At 50.7% G+C, this 15461-nt stretch overlaps 1 protein-coding gene across 1 annotated transcript; it reads right to left on the bottom strand.

Annotated features, from left to right (window-relative positions):
• Positions 1-3: 3 nt before the first annotated feature.
• Positions 4-8909, bottom strand: Palm3 (paralemmin 3). The gene is made up of 7 exons (XM_034522840.2): positions 8678-8909; positions 5652-5700; positions 3859-3939; positions 3249-3391; positions 3056-3140; positions 2066-2111; positions 4-1937 (listed from the first exon to the last, which is right to left on the bottom strand). The coding sequence occupies exons 1-7, from the start codon at positions 8716-8718 to the stop codon at positions 241-243; spliced, it is 2142 nt and encodes a 713-aa protein (XP_034378731.1). The 5' UTR covers positions 8719-8909; the 3' UTR covers positions 4-240.
• Between the last annotated feature and the right edge of the window lie 6552 nt (positions 8910-15461).

Here is a 15461-nt window from a genome sequence, read left to right as displayed (position 1 = left end):
AGCCAGGGTGGCTTAACATTTAATCTTCAAGTATAAAGGCTTCATTGCAGAAGGGAGTCAGGGCCACAGGCAGTGGGCAGGGAATCTAAAAGCCCAGGTGTAAGTAAGCACAGGGCCTGCTGGCTCCTGGGTGCCACTACCAGTCCTATGGTACCCTGTCTATGCCTGGGACCTTCTGCTGGACGCCAGGCAGCGAGGTAGCTGTGAGAGGAGGTGGGGTGCTGGGCGGCAGGCGTAGGCTCACATGACCACACAACACTGGCACGTCTTTTGCTTGGGGCCACTAGCTTCTTTGGCCTCAGCCAGCTCAAGCTGCTGGGCAGGTGCATATGTAGGCGCGGGATGGTCACCAGGGTTGGTGCTGGACACTTCTTGATGGAGCAGTGGCTGGCTTTCCACAGGCTGCTCCGGGGCTGGGGTCTCAGTTAGGAGCGGGGTGGCATCCCCTGAGGGACCCTTGCTCTCAGTACAGGGCTGAGGCGCACTGGCTGCTTCTACCGAGCCTTCTTGCTTCTCCGCGTCTTGAAGTCCTTGCTCCTCTGATCTGGGCTCCTCCTGGACACAAAGAGTGGCTCCTGGCTGGCTGGCATCCTTCGCCTGACACTCCGCTCCTTCACTGGAGTTGCCTTGCTCTTCTGGACTCACATCGTCCTTGGTGCCTGAGGTCTCGCCAACCTCAGAGAAGGGCTCGCTGCCACCTGCCTCCCTGTCCAATAGTTTCTTACTTCCTTTAGGTTCTTCATCCAATGAGCCCTCGCTTCCTGTCTCCCCATCCAATAGTATCTCAGTTGTTTTTGATTCTCTGTTCAATGAGCCCTCACCATCTTTCTCCTGGTCCAATGGCGTCTCACTTTCTTTTCTCTCTGCTGCCAACGAGTCCTCTGGCTTATTTTCTGCCACCAATGGCATCTCAGTGGTGGCAGGCTCCCCCTCACCTCCCTTTTCCACTTCCAATGGCTCTTCATCTTTCTTGGCTTTCGCCTCCCACTTTTCCTCATCTGTTGCTCTCTCTGCTGGAAAGGGGCCCTCGCTGTCTCCTTCCTCTACCCTTTCTGCCTCGATTTCCTCTTTTCCCTGAGTCGCATCAGGGAGTCCAGCTGCTCCATCCTCCCTCTCTGCCCCGAGCTTTTCCATCTTTCCCTTCTCTTCTCTGCTCTCCACTTTCTCCACATCTCTCTTCTCCACCTCCCAGGATGCTTCACCTCCTCTGGGCTGTTCTCCCATCAAAGCCTCAGGTTCTCCTGCAGACCCTGCCCCCGGGGGTGCTTCCAAACCCTCCATTAAGATCTCCTCCCAGTCTTCGCTGAGAGCTACTCTCTCCACCCAAATGAAGGATCCCTCCTCTACTCCAGGGCCTCCCTCCCCAATACCCTCAGGGCTATTTCTGGAAGCACCTTCCTCTTTTCTGCAAGTTTCAGCCTCAAGTTGCTCCTGGAGTCTCTGGGAACTGGTGTGCAAGGCCTCTGCACCCCTGCCTGACTCCCCTGTGACATCAAGATCCCTGCCTCCCAGCCCTTCCCAGACCACTTCCACCACACCCCTGCCCTCCTTCACCCAAGTGGGGAGCTCAGGGCTGCTGGTGCCCTGTCTGGCCCCAATGGCCTCCAGAACCACTTCTTCCACCTTAGCCTCCAGCTCCACACCTGTGGGGCCTGTGGCACTGTTCTCAGTGGCTCTAAGCCCAGCCCAAACCACCTCCACCGCACCATCTCCTTTGGCCTTAGTGACACTCGACACCTCTAGACTCAGCTGCTCTGGGAGGGGGCTGTGCCCAGGGCAAGGGCCATTGGCTTCTGAAGACGTCCCTATAGCCTCAGGGGATGGCCTCAAGGCTGGTGGAACCCCAATGGACTCCTTCCTGGGATCAGAAGGAGACTCAGGAGACATGCCCACTGGAGCATCTGGCAGGGAAGTTCTCTTGTCCACATCCGTGGGGCCTGGGGGAATCAAGGGAGGTCAGGATAGGGGGGCGGGGGGGGGGGAGATAACAAGACCCTTATCCCATTCTTGAATCACACGCTCTGGTGGTGACTGTACCCCAGGCCTTGGGGACTCCAATGCTTACCTGTAGGACCTGCCTCCATGGCAGGCTGAGAGAGAGGACGGGGACCCTGCAAGGAGAATAGAGACAAAGTCGGAATTGGTCCCAGTTTTTACCTCCCAGGTATGTTAGCCTGCTTAAACAATATGCCATGCTAATGCTTGCATGGTCAGCTTCTGAGGTGACTATAAAGGAAGGATTTGAGGGGAGGATGGAAGTCTTGGGATGGACCCCAAGGCCTGGGCCACACTAGGCCAGTGCAGGACTGCTGTAGAGCCACACCTTCCACCTGAAGAGACCTGATACAATCACGTCCAACGGGACAAGGTGAGTAATAAGCATAATAACAAATAAATACACAGAGTTTGCAAACAGGAAGGGGAGAGAGGAAGCCGTGAAAGGGAAGACGCCCCAGAGGTCTGGGGTGACAAAGTATCCCCTAGAGACGGGGCTGGGCGTGTCTTCCGCCGGCGCAGAGTGGGGTGTGCCCTGTCCAGAGTGCTGAGTTGAAGACCATTGTTCCAGGCTAAGGAGACAGTACTGCCTGGGTGAGCTAGACGCCAAAGCGGGTAATAGAAAAGAGACGATGTGACCAGCGTGGAGTGAAGGAAAGATGTGAAGAAAGATGATGGGGCAGCTGCACACACCTGCGTGCACACAGACTCCCTTTGTGATCAAGGATTGGTGGTAAAAACCTGTAATCCTACCACTGGGAAAGCTGGAGCAGGAAGATCACGAGTTCAAGGCTTCGAGAGTGGGCTAGTTTTCAATTATAATCTCATTGGCCCTCCCAAAGGCACTTCTGAGTTGGTCTTCTTATTTTAGGGATGAGCAAACAAAGGTCTAGACAAGACAACCAACTTGCACAGAACACTGAGCAAAGTAACAGTGAGTGGGTTTGCCGACATACCAAGGCGGAGGCGGCTGCGTTTTGAGAGAGCACATTTCTGCTGTGTCCTTTTCTAACCCTGCTGACCACAGCCCCCTTCTCCACCTCTTTCAGTTCCTGCTCACCTCTCTGCGCCAGGCGGGCCTGCCGGCAGGTCTGTGTTGGGCACCTGTGGACGCACTTTGTAACAGCTGTAGTTGTGACTGGAGGCTGCGGGAGAGAGAAGGTTGCTGGAAGCCGGTCCGGACCAAACCTGCTCCATTTCTTAGGGCTGCTAAAGGCTGGAGAATGGTTCAAAAGCAAGGATTCTCGACTCACGAAAACAAGCTGTCTTCCAGGTTGCGAATTCGAGCCTGGGCCTGTCCCTCGGGCGACTGTGGGTCCTTGGAGGCAGGTTCCTCCGGCCGCTCTGTCCCTTCAGCCACCCCATCCATGAGCCAACGTTCTCGGAGAGATTTCCTCTGAGTATGGGACGGGAGTCCGGGACTAGCCACAGGAATCCTACCTCCCCACCCATTGCTTGCAACCACCCAGAGGGCGCGTCCATCAGGATGAGAGACATGTCCATATCTCGTCCCCCAACACCATGCCAGCATGCAGCCTTCCCAAGCAGAGGCATACAAGCATTATCCTTCCAGCCTACCCAGTCGACTGGCTCTGCCGGGCCCGGAAAGACCTCTCAATGCACCCCTCTCCACCCCAACGTTGACCTAAGGTTCCTCTCAGCACCACCAAACTGGGATGAAGCTCTCCACCATCCCCCTCCCCCCATACTCTTCCAGAGTGGGGCAGCTGTCTCCATGGCTACCTTTCGCCCGCCTCCTCTCCATCTCCCCCTTCCCAAATTGGGCAGAGGTTCCTATTGTCTCTCAGCCAGACTCACACAGACACCCCACTTTACTGCCCGGGCTGGACGGAAGCCCCCAACCTTGAGCCGCTCCACGCGGAGTTTCTCCTCTTCCAGCTCGCGACGCACAGCGCCGATCTCCTCCTGCAGCCGCCGCTTCTCCTGCACACACAGGACCCAGAGCTGCGGGCGGGCCCAGTGCCGCCCTCCGCCCGCCTCCTCGGGGCTCCCGGGACTCCCGGGGCGTCCTCCCGCGGGCGGGGGCGCAGAGCGCTGACTCAGCAGCGAGAGGGGCGGGGCAGGACCAGGCGGCCGCGCCCTGATGCTGCGGAAGCCAGGCCCACACCCAATGGTGGTCCGCAGATGGGGGCGTGGGGGCGGGGCCTAGAGATGAGGACTAGGGTTTTGCTCTTCTAAGATGAAAAGGAGAATGGCCAGGAGAGGAGTACAAGTTTGGTAACCCCAAGACTCAGTAGAATGTTCTCCATGACTTCCAGGCCAGTTTGGACTACAAAGGGAGTAGTATATTATAGGCTATTTTGGGCTACAGAAACCTTGCAGAAAAAAAAATTCTTTAAAAAAGGGTGGGGAGAGGGATTCAGAGATGTGCGGGTCTAGGTAAAAAGAAGGTGCTAGACCAGTGGTGGAGCACACCTTTAGTCCTACACTTGGGAGGCAGAGGCAGGCGGATTTCTGAGTTCGAGGCCTGCCTGGACTAGAGAGTGAGTTCCAGGACAGCCAGGGCTACACAGAGAAACCCTGTCTCGAAAAACCAAAAGAGAGAGAGAGAGAGAGAGAGAGAGAGAGAGAGAGAGAGAGAGAGAGAGAGAGAGAGAGAGAAAGTCTACAATGGGAGTGCAGAGGTAGCATCCAGAGATCCAGGCATATATAGAGGTAGAGCAGCGATAGGATACAAAGATACGCAGTAAATCTGGGTGACGAATCTGGGTGACGAGGTTGTGTTGACAGACATGACCTTCCAAGGTGATAGTGCAGAGTACCCAAGAGAGCTGCTGAAAGTTGAGGTGCTGAGGAGGAGGGCCCAGAAAAATGGGAGTGGGGGAGGCGGAGAACTTAGAAAGGTAGGCTACAAAAGAGAGGGTTAGAAAAAGGAGGTATAGAACAGGTGATCCGAGACTTGAGGAACAGGGGTGATCCAGGGTTGAGGTACAGAAGTGGGCTACAGAAAGTTGGGGTGCTAAGAGGTGATATCTGACATGGAGTGCCGAAAGAGAAGGTGCAGAGGGTGGAAGTCAGAGAAACGGAGCACAAACTCAGGGATAAGAGAAGCAGGTGCAGAGTGGTAGAGTCAGGGTTCAGGGGTGAGGTCTAGAAATGGCTTCTAGAAAGGGTTCTGAGGTGTGGGGTGTAGAAATATGTGGGATGCAACGCAGGTTTGGAGAATAGAGGTGCACAGTGGGACTCAGAAATATGGAGTGCGAAGATGAAGGTGCTGAGAGCCGAGGTCCGGAAATAGGCATGGGGTGCAGAGGGGGCGGACAGAGAAACGGGAGTAGAGGTGAGAGGCACACAAAAGACGAGAGTAATGGAGGAGAGAGGGAACCAGAAGGACAGAGTCTCAGGGGTTCCCTAAGGGAGGAATCCTCCGAGGGTGGGGTACAAGAGACAGAAATCTGAGAGGTAGGGAGCTTGGGTGGCACTGGAGGAGGTGTTTCCGGGTGTGCCAAATGACAACTTCTGTTCAGCCAGTAACAGAGACCGACATGGGAGCTGCCTGAAGGGTGCCCCGGGCAAGATGGAACTCAATATACTCACTTCCTACGGGGTAAACATGCCCTACCCAGATGAAGCAGGCCACAAAGAAGCCAGAAGAACATCTGGGATTCTCAGGGGTCTGGGAGTTTAAAACTTACAGCGATGACCTCCAGCCGCTGCCGATAGAGGGCGCTCTCCGCCATGACCCTAGGGAGAGCACATGGGCTGAGATAGTGTTTCCTCGGGACCCCATCCCTCAGCAGGGAGGCTCCTAAGTGTCTCTTTTCTAATTCAGAACACCGGGCTGCCAAGAGAGAATCCAGTGCCAAGAGAGAACCCAGTGCTTTGCCTCTGTTTCCCCCTCTCCATCAGGGAAGAATCTAGTGTCAGGAGAGAGAAAGCGAGAGTCCATGGTGCCAAAGCTGTGTCTTACATCTTTCTTAGCCTCGATCTCATCTGTGAAGCGGGCGGGCAGGGATAGCTTGACCCAATGGTGCAAGAGAACAATTTGAGTAATTCCTGCACTTAGTATAATTTATACTTAATTATAATAACTATTTCTACAGACGCCCACTGCCAGGCTCCAAACATGGTGCATGGTAGTCCATATCCTCTCTGAACTGTATCTTCTACTCTGTAGCCCTTACCCCTAGGGTGTGGGGTATGAGGGAATGTGGGGGAGAGAAGTAACCATTAAACCATTACCATGGTAACTCCAGGGCTGTCTCCTTTTTACTTGCCTACCCCCTTCCTGCTGGGGACAAAGGTCAGTGGGCCATCCTGCCTAGTGGTGGACTTAGAGCTTCAAGACCGGTGATTGGAAGTTTAAGGTTTAACCTGTCCTAACCATTGTCCTAACGGAATTGTGTCAGCATCCCTGCTTTCCAGCTTCCGGGGAGGGGGGTGGTACAGGGGACTCTGGATCTTCAGTTAGGGGACAGGCATTGTCAAAATAGCATGATCTCTGATCACTGAACAACAGTTGTGGGGCTGTGCGAAGCCCACATCTGCCAACGGTCATAAAGGGATAGCTACCTGCCTGTCATTCTCCACAGCAGACATGGTGGGCACAGAGATCGTTAAGTCCTTATTAATTTATAAATCCTAACGTGGGGGAGAGAATCCCAGTAACATTGCCAAGTTCCAGCTGTCTCCTCTCAGACCCTCCCGACACACCCTGAAGGCATAACAGTGCTATTTATAGTGCTTTAAGTGCCCTGCAAGGCTTCCGCTGGGCCACAAGCCACCTCTGCTCAGGCCCCACCCCTCACCATTTGCTGGCTGCAGTCCATTCTTGCATCTGACATTCCGGCTAAGAACAGACCTGGCCAAAGTAGCCACAAGCCACGTGCCTGTCAGGCTTTGACATGCCCTATCTGTAGAAACATTTTATCTTCCTCGTGATCCTAGAAGGCAAACAGTGCTGATGTTCCTGTTTACCAAAGGGGAAACTGAGGTTTTGAGGAGTAGCAAAAAAGACTTATCCAAGGGACTGGAGAGAGGGCTCCGTGAGCAGATGCCCAGAACAAGCTGAGAGCTGGCTCTGTCTTCCCAGCTCTGCAGCAGGGGTAGCCAGCCCGGTGTGTGCAACAATGAACTGTCTCAAGGTGAGAGTCAAAAACCACACAAGATTGTCTTCTGTCCACACTAACACACGCACACACACACTCATGCTCTCATACCCTTGCACAACCCTAACATGCACACACATGCTCTTTAACACACATACACACAAACATGCACACACATACACATACCCTCACACCTTTGCAAACACTCTCATGTACACATGCACTCACAGAAGACACACACATGCACACACACTCTCATGTACACACACACAGAGGACATACACACGTGCACTCATGCTCATGCACATACACACACACACACACTCGAAGAGGACACACATACATGTACCCACACATTCTCATATGAACATACATACACTCACAGAAGACACAAACATGCACCCACACAGTCTCATATACGCACACACTCACGGAGGACACACACTCGTGCACTCACACACACATATATCCACAGAACACACACACACATGTACCCACAGACATCCACACTCACAGTTATCACTCTCCCACACATGCACTCACACACAAATGCATACACCACACACACACACACACACACACACACACACACACACACACACACGAGATTGTCTGAAGTCGAGGCGGTGAATGAAGATGAATGAGGACATGAAGAACTTCTCTCTCAGTGCTGACAACGCACAGTGCAGGGTTCAGAGGCTCTACAGACCTCCATTTGAATATCTACAGGAGGCCTGAGACCCTCCTAGAGGTGGGATTTTAACTAGGGCCAAGGGCTGAAGGCTGCCTGACAGATGCCCTTAGGGAAGTCTACACTCTTGTTCATCACTCTGTCCCTGGGGGAGGGCTAAAGTCCCCCTCAGCTGTCCCACTCCTAAGATGCTATCTCCCTAACTCTTCCTTGGTGTGTGTGTGTGGGGGGGGGGGAGAGATCAGGTTCCCGTTGCTAAGCAACCAGGTTTGTACTTGGTGAATAATGCAATGGAGGGCACAGAAGAGTAAAGGACAGAATTGGGGTCCCTGCTGGAGGGAAGCCCTCTTCCTGGAAGTTTCTATAATCCCTTGGAGCCCCTCTAGCCATCCCGCTCCCTGCTAAGGATGGAACTAGCCTCATACTAGGCAAGAGCTGGCAACTGAACCCAACCTCTCTTCACTTTGAAAAAGCCCCAGCTAAGGTGGACTCCCCACACCTGCATCCATGTCCCTCATCTCCAACTCCAAGGTCGTGCCTCAGCTGTAACCCGGTTGCTACCGACGACATGGAGCGGAGCGGTGGCCAGCGCCTCATATAACTTTGCCAATCTTTGGAAGCTGGAGCACGCCTTTCTTCCTGGAATCTCTAGCATTTTCTCGCTGCATTCTTGAGGGGGGTTGGTGACAAGGACTAAACTTGGATGCACATTCTTGGATCCTGACACTCCTTGTCCCCTAACTCTACAGTAGGCCTAGCTCTCTGGGGATTTGGCTCTCAAGGAGCCGCAGTTTTGGCCGCCACCTTCCCTTATGCTCCCCTCGGCTCCTTTGGAGAGGCCAGCTGGGGCCCCTAGTCCAGGCCGGCACCCCTCACCCCAGTCTTTCTACTCTGCCCTCCCGCCCCCACCCCAGACACTTACGTGGGTGTGGCCGGGGACAACACCGGGGTCTGCAGAGCCATCACTGCCCAGTAGAGGTGTGAGATAAAGGCCCCAGACTGGGCCCTGGTTGATGGGAGGGGGCTGCGGGGCGGAGCGGGAGAGCAGGTCCGGCTGGTTTGGGCGGGAGGCGCGGCCCGGTTGGGGCTGGGGCAGTGCTGGGGAGCGCTATCAACTTCTCAGGATGAATTATTTACCAGCCTCCGGTCTCCACGCTGCACTCGGCTGCCTCCCAGTTCACACGCACGCAGCCACGCCGATGCTCCAGCAGGTGGGGGAAGAGGAGCCAAGCACTGACCCGCGGCCGCCGGGGGACACGCGCCTGCGTTGGGCACTCACACAGGAAAGTTTTAGTAAAAGCCCAGAATTATTGGCTCTCCCTTCTAGGACCTTGGAACATATGGGAGGGAGAGCAGGGAGAGCGCTCTGACCTGGCTTCTGGAGACCATGGCAACCAAGAAGCCTGGGATGTGGGTCACTGTGGACAAGTTGCCTCAGGTTTCAGGCTTCAGTTTGCCCTGCTGTGAAATGGGAGAATAACTTCAATTGGCCTGCAAGTCAGAAGACCCCGTCGTGTTATTTAATGTTTAAGGGATGGCGGTAGAAATGAGAAACGATAGGCAGATGGCCTTCAGTTCACTACTGAGGATACCTTTCCTTGGAACTCTGTCATTACAGACCTACACAACCAGACCAGGTTTGATCTTCATCTTGAAAGAGAGCAGCCCTTGTCTGCCTCTGCTAGGTGCTTCAGAGGGCCTTGCTCTGAGCAAGGACCCCTTCCCCACCCGACCGAATGGGAAACTCACCCACATCTAGGCCTCTCCTCTCCTGACTGCTTCAGGGCTCCATGGGCCCCTTTTGGCATGTTAAGGACTGTCCTGAAGCACAGGCTCCACCAGTGGGGCCGTCAAGGGCTGGAACAACCTATGTTCCAGGGTCTAGTACAGAGTCTGAAGAATCCAAAGGTTTGATTGAACCTGAACCAGGGAGGTGGCCTGACTTGGAATCCCACTTCCAGGACCTCAGGAAGGTAGAATGGCAAGGTCAAGCCTTATTTAGGACACAAAATGAGTTTTTTGTTTTTTTTTTTTTTTTTTTTTTTTTTTTAAATAGCCTGGGAAACTTAGTAAGAAATTGTCTAAAAATAAGGCGGTGGGGATGGAGCGTTCACCATGTGGTTCAGTGCTTGCTTGGCTACTTAAGGCCCTGGATTCAATCCCCAGAACAGGGGGGAAAGTTGAATTTGAGTTTCTAGATTATTCTGAAAACATATTTCTATGGTGAGGAGAGGACATATATGTGTGTATATATGAATACATATTTATGTGAAGCAGGTCCTTAGCTACTGAGCCACACTCCAGCCTTGTTTAATGTCTATACCCACGTGTCTTATTCCTATGCACATGGAGGCAATTGTTGGTGTCAGTCGCCACTGTATTTGCTGAGATGGGGCCTCTCGTTGAACCAGAGGGTCACCCACTTAGCAGGGACACACTTGACATGAGCTCCCATGGGCTTTTTTATGTGGGTGCTGGGCATCTAAACCTGGGCCCTCATGCTTGTACAGCAGAAACTTTGGACTGAGGTATCTTTCCAGAAGCTTTGAATAATTTTTTCTTTTTTCTTTTCTTTTTCTTTTCTTTTTTTTTCTTCGAGACAGGGTTTCTCTGTGTAGCCCTGGCTGTCCTGGAACTCACTCTGTAGACCAGGCTGGCCTCGAACTCAGAAATCTGCCTGCCTCTGCCTCCCAAGTGCTGGGATTAAAGGCGTGCGCCACCACTGCCCGGCTTTGAATACTTTTTAAACAGCATTTTCCACTTGTGGCAGTTAGCATGCGCACGGTGACAGGCAGCCTTTGCTCCAATCCAGGTCAAGAACATCTTCAGTACTTCCAAAGGAAGCCAGGGTCCATGACAGTCATCCTTTCAAAGCCGCCATCTCTGGCAAACACCCTCCTGTAGTTGTTCTCTCTCTCTCTCTCTGTCTGGAGGAGGGCAGCATTGACACAGTGTAGCCATTTGCATTAGACCTCTCTCACTTGGCATCATGTTTTCTTTTTTTTCCCATTGATTGATTGATTGATTGACGGGTGGGGCAAGGTCTCACGTATTCTAAAATGGCTTCAAAGACACTGTGCAGTGGGGGAGGAGCTTGAAGATCTGACCTCCTGCCTCCATCTCCTGAGCACTGAGCTTGTAAGACTGTGTGCCCGTAAGTGGCTGTCCTGTCCTCAGCTTAGCCACATTATGGCAATCAGTGCTTTTGTTTCTCTTTATGGGTAAATAATATTCCACTGTGTGGGTTGGTCTGCTTTTTTTTTTTCTTATGTATGGAATGCTTTTTGGGGCCTCTTGGCAGGAATTTGACATTGGGCCATGACAAGGAAGTGGGCTTCAGGCAGGAATTTGACAATGGACCGTGACTAGGAAGTAAGTTCAGGCAGGAGTCTAATTTTAGGCTAGAACAGGGAAGTAAGTTCAGACAGGAATCTAAATTTTAGGCTAGAACAAAGAAGTAAGCTTCAGGCAGGAATGTGACTTTAGGCTAGGACAGGGAAGTAGGCTCAGAGACCTTGGTCATCCTGATAAGCTCTTAGAAACTTGTGAGCTTGGGACTTTGTTTATTGCCTTGCTTGTTCCTTGACTATTTGTGTTTATTGTATTGATTGTTCCTCAATCTAGAACTGACCTTATTACTTGAATGTAATTAAAATGATATAGAAGCAGATTGGGAAAAAAAATAAACCTGCCTCAGCGTCAGAACTGGCTGTGGTCATGCTACAGCATTGTCTAATTGTCCTTTTTCTTTTTAATCCTCCATCCTGCCCTGGAGAACCTGCTGATTGAGCTGGCTTGGTCAGATGGCACCTCAACCTTGGAGCTCCAGTAAACGGGGTACAGCGAAGGACACCTCGAGAAGGAAAGTGAAGACGATTTGGGTCAGTGGTGGATAAACCTTGTAGAAGAACAAGGTAAATGGTAAAATGTGGTTTTGTGTATGTGTTTCGAGCTATGCTAAAATCTAGAGAAGCGAAAGTAATTCTCATAGATGCTTTTAGTCTTTGGACCCTAACAGTTTATACCCTAGACATGAGAGAGAATGGGTTTGAGAAGAGCAGTCCTCACCGACTATCTGGGGATGCTTTGAAGAAAGAGAAGGAAAATGAACATGAGCTGTCTGAGAGCTCTCCTAGAGACAGGAGGAGGCCAGGAGGCATCCTGTCTCTCTGGCTCCTACTGGAGAAATGCTTAGTTCTGGGTCCCTTAGGTAGGATATCTGGGTCCCTTAGGTAGGATATCTGGGTCCCTTTGGGACATCTAGTCCTCTTCCCTCTCTATTGTCTGTCCTTGGTGTACCAGTCTGTCCATGTGTGTCAGTTTATATCTGTGTTTTTGTTTCGTTGCTTGAATGTTGCTCTATGTTTCATTTTCAAAAGAAAAAAAAACGGTTAAAACTTTATCTGCTGGTTGGTCACCCCTTGATTTAGTTTTTAACTAGTTTCAAAGAAAAAAGAAACAAAGAAAAGTAAACAGCGGTTTCAATTGGCCTTTGGAGCCCTGCACCTGTCCTTCGGAGTCTAGCACAGCTGGAGAAGCCCCTCCAGGGGTTCATTGTCTGTAAAGGCCATTCTTAAAGGGGCCGGCAGCTTCTTAGCTTCTATGGTAAGGAGCTGACCGCTGTTTCTCCTACAGAAATGTCTGTGACTGTGATTATTGGGTTCAGCAGGTAACAAGATGCTCCTCTCTTGAAATTACAGCTAGAAAAAGTAAGGATTTTGTCTAGTCTAAGTATAAGATGCGTGTGGCCACTTCATGTTTGTCTCTTATTGGTTTTAAATGTATAAATAGGCTCTGCATGTCTTGGGTATCGATTATTGGCTTATAAATTATTGGGTGTGATTAAAATTTTGTAACATTGGTAACAGAAAGTTGGCTTAAAACTGGTAACTCAACGTTGGAGTCATTCAGAACAACAACATGTGGCATGAGCCAACCCAGGGAAACAGGTCTCTGAGATACCTCTAAATTAGGATAGTATTTTGTATAATTCTTACCCTCGAAATGAGACTTATAAAAGGTAGGATTTTAGGGCAATGTCTCTGAGGTATTGGAGACTGCACTATTGTGCATTCCTGTGCAGGAATTGGCAGACAAACTTTGTAAGCATGGGGGTGATGTACTTGGTATTGATTTTGGAGAGACTGGATTGTTTGGAGAGATTGGAGGTTGTGTTTTGCTTTCTTTTCTTTCTTTCTTTTTTGTTTGTTTGTTTGTTTTTTCGAGACAGGGTTTCTCTGTGTAGCCCTGGCTGTCCTGGAACTCACTCTGTAGACCAGGCTGGCCTCGAACTCAGAAATCCGCCTGCCTCTGCCTCCCAAGTGCTGGGATTAAAGGCATGTGCCACTGCCCGGCTTGTGTTTTGCTTTCTAAAGTCGTGGTTGTGCTCTGGTATTGCAAGGGAAACTTACAAATTATAGCTAAATTGCCAGTGTTCCATTGGCTGCAGATTGCAGTTCGATCACAAGCTCAAGATTCAAACTCACACATATTTGTAATTTAAAAAAAAAAATCTGGCAGGTGGAGATTGTTGCAGGGTTTGCGACAGTTGATGAGGCTTTGGAACTTGTGGGGGCAGAGCAGCCTGGCTTGCCTGCTCCAGCTGCCATTCCAGGAAATGCACATAGGATTATTATGGATTTGGAAGATTGTTTTTATACTATTCCTTTGTACTTCATGACTGTAAAAGGTTTGCATTTGGTGTGCCTGCTTGTAATTTTGGAGAGCTCAGAGAGCGATACCATTGGAAAGTTTTGCCTCAAGGAATGGCTAACAGCCCTACATTATGTCAAAAATTTGTTGCTGCTTCAGTACAAGACGTTAGGAGTTTGAATCCTTCAATGTATATTATTCATTATATTGATGGTATATTGATGGTATTTTATTAGCTGATCCCTCTGAAGGAGTTTTACTATGAACCTTTGCTCTCATACAATGAGCTTTAAATTTTTGGGGTAGTTATTGCTCCAGAGAAGATTCAAAGGCAATTATCTTTCAATATTTGAGATATTAGTTATATCCTAAACAAATTTCATTTCCCCTGAGACCTGAGCAGCAGGAAGCAGCCACAGGAGGAGTTGTTTGAAGCAGAGAGAAGCCACACAGAGGCACCATGGGGCAAGGTATCTGGTGGTGGTAGGTGCTGGGAGAAGCAGGAAGCTGGGATAGATTGCAGTCAAAACATGACACCTGAGAAGTGTGCAGGGCTATGTGGCCCAGGGTCTGGAATTTGGATTTTTATTTCAAGTTTGATGGGCACCTTCAGGGTGCAAGGGAATGGGGTGGGACACATGTGGAAAGAAGCATCTACGATGAGAATACGCTTCCAGGCAGAACCAGTGGGCTTCAAAGATGGTCCAGAAGGAGGCTGAGGACAGCCATTCCTGGGGCTTTGGTTTGGTTTTAGACAGTGTAGCCCAGGTTGACCTGGAAACTCTCAATCCTCCCATCTCAGCCTCCTAAGTAGAAGTGACAAATGAGTGAGAACACACTGCCTTGACTCTTAAGTTGCTTTTTAAAAAGGGGCCAGGCAGTGGTGGCGCATGCCTTTAATCCCAGCACTTGGGAGGCAGAGGCAGGCGGATTTCTGAGTTCGAAGCCAGCCTGGTCTACAGAGTGAGGTCCAGGACAGCCAGGGCTACACAGAGAAACCCTGTCTCGAAAAACCAAAAAAAAAAAAAAAAAAAAAAAAAAAAATCTGAGTGTGTGTGTGTCATGCACATGTATGTATGAGCACATTCATGTGTCTGAGAGCCATGGTGTGCCTCTCAAGGTACAAGAACAATCTCCTGCGTAGGTCTTTGACTGTTCTCTTGTTTGAGACAGGATCACTTTGTGTCTGCTGCCAGCATGTTCCAGACTAGCTGGCCTCAAACCCCTCCCATCTCACCATAGCAACGCTGATGTGATGGACCTGCATTGCCATGAGCAGGCTCTGTGTGGGTGTTATACAGGACTGTCCTCTTATGCAAACTCCGACGGATCTGAGTGTCCATCTGGGGCAGATGGCTTGAGGACTGTGAATTCTGCTCAGATTGCATGTGTCTTCTGGATCTCTGGGAGGGGCTGGAGTACAGAGCTGGGGAAGGATGAAGGGAGAGGACCCCGTCTACTCAGCCATTGGACAGGCGGCGTCCATGCTGGATGCAGGCCTAACTCCTCATTCACTGCTCTGTAAGTAAGTCTTATCAACTCATTAGCTCCTCAGCATAAATTTTGGTAGAATCACACTTTGGTTTATCTTGGGACAAAGAAGGAAGGGGTGGGTGATGTTTATATGTCTCCCAAGAAGAGTAATTTTTAGTTACAGTGAGTGAGTGTTTGAACAAGAATGGCTCCCATAGGCTTATATATTTGAATATCTGGTCCCCCCAGTTGGTGGACCTGCTTGGGAAGGATTAGGAGGTGTGGCCTTGTTGGAGGGGGTGTGGCCTTGTTGGAGGAGGTGTGTCACTGTGGCTGGGCTATGTGAGGTTTCATATGTCCATACTATTCCCAGTTAGTGTTCTCTCTCTCTCTCTCTCTCTCTCTCTCTCTCTCTCTCTCTCTCTTTCTCTCTCTGCATCTGGTTGTGTTTCAAGATGTGAGCTCTCAGCTTCTTCTTCCCTAGTGGCATGCCTGCCTGCAACCATGGTCCCTGCCATGATGGTCATAGACACTAACCCTCTGAAACTGTAAGCCCCACATGAATTCTTTCTTTTATAAGT

The sequence above is a fragment of the Arvicanthis niloticus genome, chromosome 18, assembly GCF_011762505.2.
Source record: "Arvicanthis niloticus isolate mArvNil1 chromosome 18, mArvNil1.pat.X, whole genome shotgun sequence".
Classification (NCBI taxonomy): domain Eukaryota; kingdom Metazoa; phylum Chordata; class Mammalia; order Rodentia; family Muridae; genus Arvicanthis; species Arvicanthis niloticus.
This window is presented reverse-complemented; position numbering and strand designations above follow the sequence as displayed.